The 5063-nt window shown below is 37.4% G+C and overlaps 1 protein-coding gene across 1 annotated transcript; it reads left to right on the top strand.

Annotated features, from left to right (window-relative positions):
* Window positions 1–4373, top strand: GCK72_011167 (uncharacterized protein; the record flags this gene model as incomplete). The annotated part of the gene is made up of 9 exons (XM_053728266.1): window positions 1–84; window positions 136–235; window positions 289–389; window positions 507–749; window positions 1939–2373; window positions 2921–3130; window positions 3178–3486; window positions 3532–4251; window positions 4305–4373. The coding sequence occupies 9 exons, from the start codon at window positions 1–3 to the stop codon at window positions 4371–4373; spliced, it is 2271 nt and encodes a 756-aa protein (XP_053587843.1).
* Between the last annotated feature and the right edge of the window lie 690 nt (window positions 4374–5063).

Below are 5063 nucleotides of genomic sequence, written 5' to 3'. Positions count from 1 at the left end.
ATGACGAAATACCTGGAGATCAACGAGGATGCGTACACTCCAATGCATTTCGCTCAAAAAGTTTTTTCTTATATTTTAAAAGAGGTTTATCGGATATTCAAATGTTTCTAAAGTTGAAAATTGTCTCATTTTTAGTTCCCGACTCAGCAAATCTCCTTCGATTTTCCTCAAAAAGTCAAGGGAAATGAGGAGGAAATCGTTCGGATGCTATGTGATGAGTTGGCCGATACCTTCCGTAAGTCGGATTATTAGTGAAAAACTTTACAAATAAAAGAGAAAACATTCCAGGAATGTACGGATCGCCGCGAGAAATTGTGGAAAATGTGAAAAAATTCACGAATTTTCCGGAAAATTGGAGACATTTGGGATTGGAAGAAGACACTTATCAAGTAAGTTTTCGTCTTGAATTTTTAAATTTACCGTCAATAACAGTGAACTGCAAAAATCACACTTAAAGCAGCTGTTGCTGAACCCAGTTTTCCACTAAAAAATTTTGAGCTTTTCAGACGAATCCAATGATCTACCGCAGTCTGAAAAACGAAAAGTACCTCTGCAAATCGGATCTTTTTCCGATTCTCCAGAACATGGTTTTTGGCGGTATGAATGAGTTCATCAATGTGATGGCGATCTTCTTGAAAAGTCAAGAACCCAGTGATTGTATGGAATTCGTGCGATTCGATGAGAAAGTTCTCGAAGAAATTGCTGCGGAACTTAGTGCAGAAAGTTGGCAGAAGCAAGTAAATATCAGTGTGAGTGACCTAGAATATGGTGGGAAAGTTAGGACATATAATGAACCCAGGGTGCTCCACCATACTTGCAACGGGCCGGGCCGGCCGGGTCACAGTACAAAAATTTGAAATTTTGAATTTTTTTGAAATTTTTTTTTTGATTTTTTCTCAAAAAAGTCGAATTTTCGACTATGTTCTTACATATCGACAAAACTCAAGTTTACATAGGATTTTTGACTATTTTTGATAAAAATTTCAAAAAATTTCGAAAAATTTTGTGAAAAAATTGTGCTCATTTTTTGACTCCGGGCCGACCGGGCCGGGCCGATATTTTGCAAGTATGTGCTCCACCGGATCCATTTGAAATCGAAGAAAACCGATTTTTGCACCGGTGTATTAGCACGGCGCGTTTCTTACAACCGCGCTCTACCGAAACCGAAGAAAATTGTGTGCGAAATTGAGATACTCAGAGAAAAAGAGACATTTTTCAACGGCATTTCGGTGGAGCGCAGTTGTGAGAACTGTGATGTGCTACTAAATCGATTTTCTTTGATTTTGTTTTGAAAAAAAAAAACTGATTTTCTTCGGTATTTCACAGATTTCTTTACCGGTGGAAATCGAAGAAAATAAACCGATTTTTCTTCGATCTAAAATAAGAACAGTGCGAAATTTGATAAAAACGTAAAAACCCGCAGTAGAGTTTAGACGTTCTGAAATGAACCGGTAAAAATCGAACAAATTGGAAAAATCGGTTTTTCACCGGTTCGAAAATCAGTTTTTGTTTTTTTTAACCGGAAAATACCGATCAAAATCTTCTTTTCCCCGGGGAAAAACCGATTAGTTTTTTAAAAGCATAACCGGTTTTTATCTCGGGTAACAAGGTTTTTTGCTGGTTTTTTTTATTCACGGAAGCAGAAAATATCGTTATTTGCTATTGTTTTTACGGTTCGCTTCGAGACCTGTAATGTGGAAAAGGCATGTGCCAGCGAAAAATAGTTTCTCGTTAATTTCATTTTTCGTAAATTGGAAAAATGCCGCGGAAATCTATTTGCGCTGGCACACGCCTTTTTGCACACAGGTCTCGGAGCGAACCGTAAAATACACAAGTTAAAAAACTCTTACTTTTTCGCTGATTTTCTGCTGCCATGAATTGAAAAAAAAACAAGTTTTTGCTTCCCGAGAACAGGCTCATAATTATGTTCATTTGTAGCCAATGGAACTTCAAGAAATGTCGGCGCTGAGTCTTGAGGAATACTTTGAAAAAACCGAAAAAATGATTGGTGGAGAATGGAATCCGAAAAAAAGTCTCCGTGTGCAAATGGACTTTCGAAGAATGCGTATGTTATCTCCGGAAGTACCGATACTCTTTGTCATGACTCTGACTTACCACATGCAGTGTAGCGGAATCGAACCTCTGCGTAAAATTATTAAGAAGCACCCGGAGTGGTTTCTACCGTATTCTGAAACCGGAATCAATAATATTCCAACAGTGAGACTATTGGAGGATGGAGATCAGAGATTCGTGCTGAAGGCGGAGCTTTCGAATGCGATTGGTGTGCGCTTGGATTCTGAAGACGATGGGAATCTGTTGTTTACTGTGGGATTGGAGGAAGTGCTTCGAAAATATGGAACAAAGAAAATTGAGGTGAATACTGGAAGAATGTGTGAGAAATTCTGTGAAACTCATTATTAAAATCCCCCAAAAATTATATTTTTAACAATAGAACGTAACAATATCTTTTTCCAACTTTGGTCTGCAAATGCGCTCTATCGAAATGTTTATCCGCATCAAGGCTGTGCTAGAAAAACTTTTTTCGAAAAATTCGCACCAAAAAACTTGAAAAAAATGTCAAAAAAACTGTCTGAAAAAAAGAGTTTTTTGAAGAAAAATGTTGACTTTGTATGAAAACTGTAAGTATTTCGAGGGAAAACTGTGGAAACAAGTTTTCAAGTGAAAATTAGAGAAATTTTCAGAAAAAAATCGAAAAATAACTATTTTTGTTACTTAGTTTTTGAAAATTTCGGGAAAAAATTCCAAGATCTCTTTTCGAAAACTATCCAATAGCTTGAGTAATTCGGAAAATAACAATTTCCGACTCTCTCTTGTTTTTTAATCGTTTGAAAGAAGAATTTTCATCGAAACAAAACATTATTTTGGCAACATTTTTCAGTTTTTATTTTCTCTTTTTCAGTTCATTCGCTACCCGATCGTCAGAACTAAGCACCGAGCTGTCCCCATCAAAGGACCGACTCCATCAAAAGAATTCTTCATTCTCACCGTCGACGCGTTCTTCGAATTCTTCAGAAGCCTTACTATCGGACTCAAGATGTTTCAAAACACCGATTTCAGCAGATTTTTGTTGGCATTTCACGAGTTGGAAAAGTATTTTAAGCCAGATTGTGTAAGAAATCATTGAAGAGAATTTGAAACCCAGATAATTATTTTCAGAAGACACCATATTTCATCCGAACTGATTCTATCGATTCAATGAAGAAAATTGTCGAAACGTTTAGAGGTGAAGCGAAAGGAGAGAAGAGTGTCCGAAATGCGAAACCAGATGGATTCACTATCCAGGATCTGAAAAATGAGCTGAAACACTTGGAGCTCGTTGAAACATTCCCTGAAATCAAGGAACATGCGGAAGTGATTTATGAGCATGTGAATAGAGTGAAGAACGAGAAATATCTGAGAACTTGTGATCTATTCGATGCGATTGAGTACTGTCAGTTGATTTGTATTCTCAATAGACTTCCGAATGTAAGGAATTATATTTATTGTATTGTTAATTTATATAATTTTTAGCTCCAAATGTTTCTTCACAATCAAAACGGATGTGGAAGAGTTATCGGGTATAAGTGTGAGCGATGTGAGAAGAAGGAGACATCAGATGTCAAGAATTCAACAAAGAATCTGAAGAGCGAAAGCTCAAATGAATCGGTTTTGAATCAATACTCACAAATGGCTCTTTTTGCTCCAAAAAACTGCGAAAAGTGCTCAGAATCTTCAAAAACTCTCGAGGAGACTGAAAGTGAGCTGAAAATAAGTCAAGATCAAGAGAAGAAGATGCAACAGAAGATCACGAATAGAGAGAAGGAGCTGAGTGATTTGAAGAAAGAATACGAGATTTTTTTGAAGTCTGAAGCCAAGAAAACGGAAGAATTGGCTGAAATGAAGGAGGAATTGAATAGTGAGAAGGAGAAGAATCAGAAGAAAGAAGAGGAGATTCTGAAGACGTCTCAAGAAAATGAGGAACTCCAGAAGACAATTCTCAAGTTGACGGCTGAAAATGAGGCGAATGAGAGAGTGATTCAGAAGTTACTCGATAGAATCACCAATTTATCGATTAGTAACCAGAAAACTGATAAAATCGATGGAAAAACTATCGAAGGCTCGACTGCAACTGCCTCTATCACCTCTAAAACTGCTCCTCTCGTTGTCGATTGTCTCATTTGTTCCAGTCAAATCAAATCAGGAGAAGAGGTCATCAGATGTCCATTGTGCAAACGCAGATTCCATTCAAATGTAACATTTTTCTCAATTTTCAATTGATTTTCCCTCATTTTCCTTATTTTCAGTGTGCATTCAAATGGCTCAAAGACCACACTCAATGCCCGGCGTGCAATGGAGATCTTCCGGGAATTTAATTGATTTCTTGTTACTTTTGTTCTCATTTTTGTTGTTAATTTGTTATTTGTTTTATCTTTTTCCCGTTGTTATCGTTGTAGAAGGTCTCGTTAGTAATGTGAAAGGTGCAGTACTTTCAATGATTTATTTACCCATAGACAGCAATAACAGGAAACAAAAAAGCAATATTAATTCTATCGGAACACACTATGGAGTATTAATGCAATTAAAATAATAATTGGGATCAACATTTGAAACAAAAAATTGAATTTTACAACGACGGAAATTCATTTGGATCCAGAAGTCGTCCATGACACGCTCTTCACTTTCAGCCAATCGGAAGCGCACTGAAAAAAATAAATGATGATAATGCAATCACGCTCCATCGATAACTACTTTCGAATGGAATCTTCGTCGACACTGATGACATTTGATCGTCGTTTGTCTCTGGTTTATATCGATTAGACAAATCACACATTCGATGTCTTCCAATTCTGAATCTCTCGTCGGATTCTGGCGATTCCAAGAAGAGGGGCCAGAAGGGGGCGGAGCCTGAAAGACACCAGAAGAAATCGACACCCCTGACAGCCTATCCAACAGATTCTCGACCATCCGACTATTCATCTCATTCTCTGTTCTCAACACCACATTCCAGAATTGCGCGGAATTCCGACTTCCGACTTCCGTTTTGGAAATTTTACATCCGACTT

This window comes from Caenorhabditis remanei, chromosome III (genome assembly GCF_010183535.1).
Source record: "Caenorhabditis remanei strain PX506 chromosome III, whole genome shotgun sequence".
In the NCBI taxonomy this organism is placed as follows: Eukaryota; Metazoa; Nematoda; class Chromadorea; order Rhabditida; family Rhabditidae; genus Caenorhabditis; species Caenorhabditis remanei.
The sequence above is the reverse complement of the archived record's forward strand: the minus strand, read 5'-3'. Positions and strand labels throughout refer to the sequence as shown.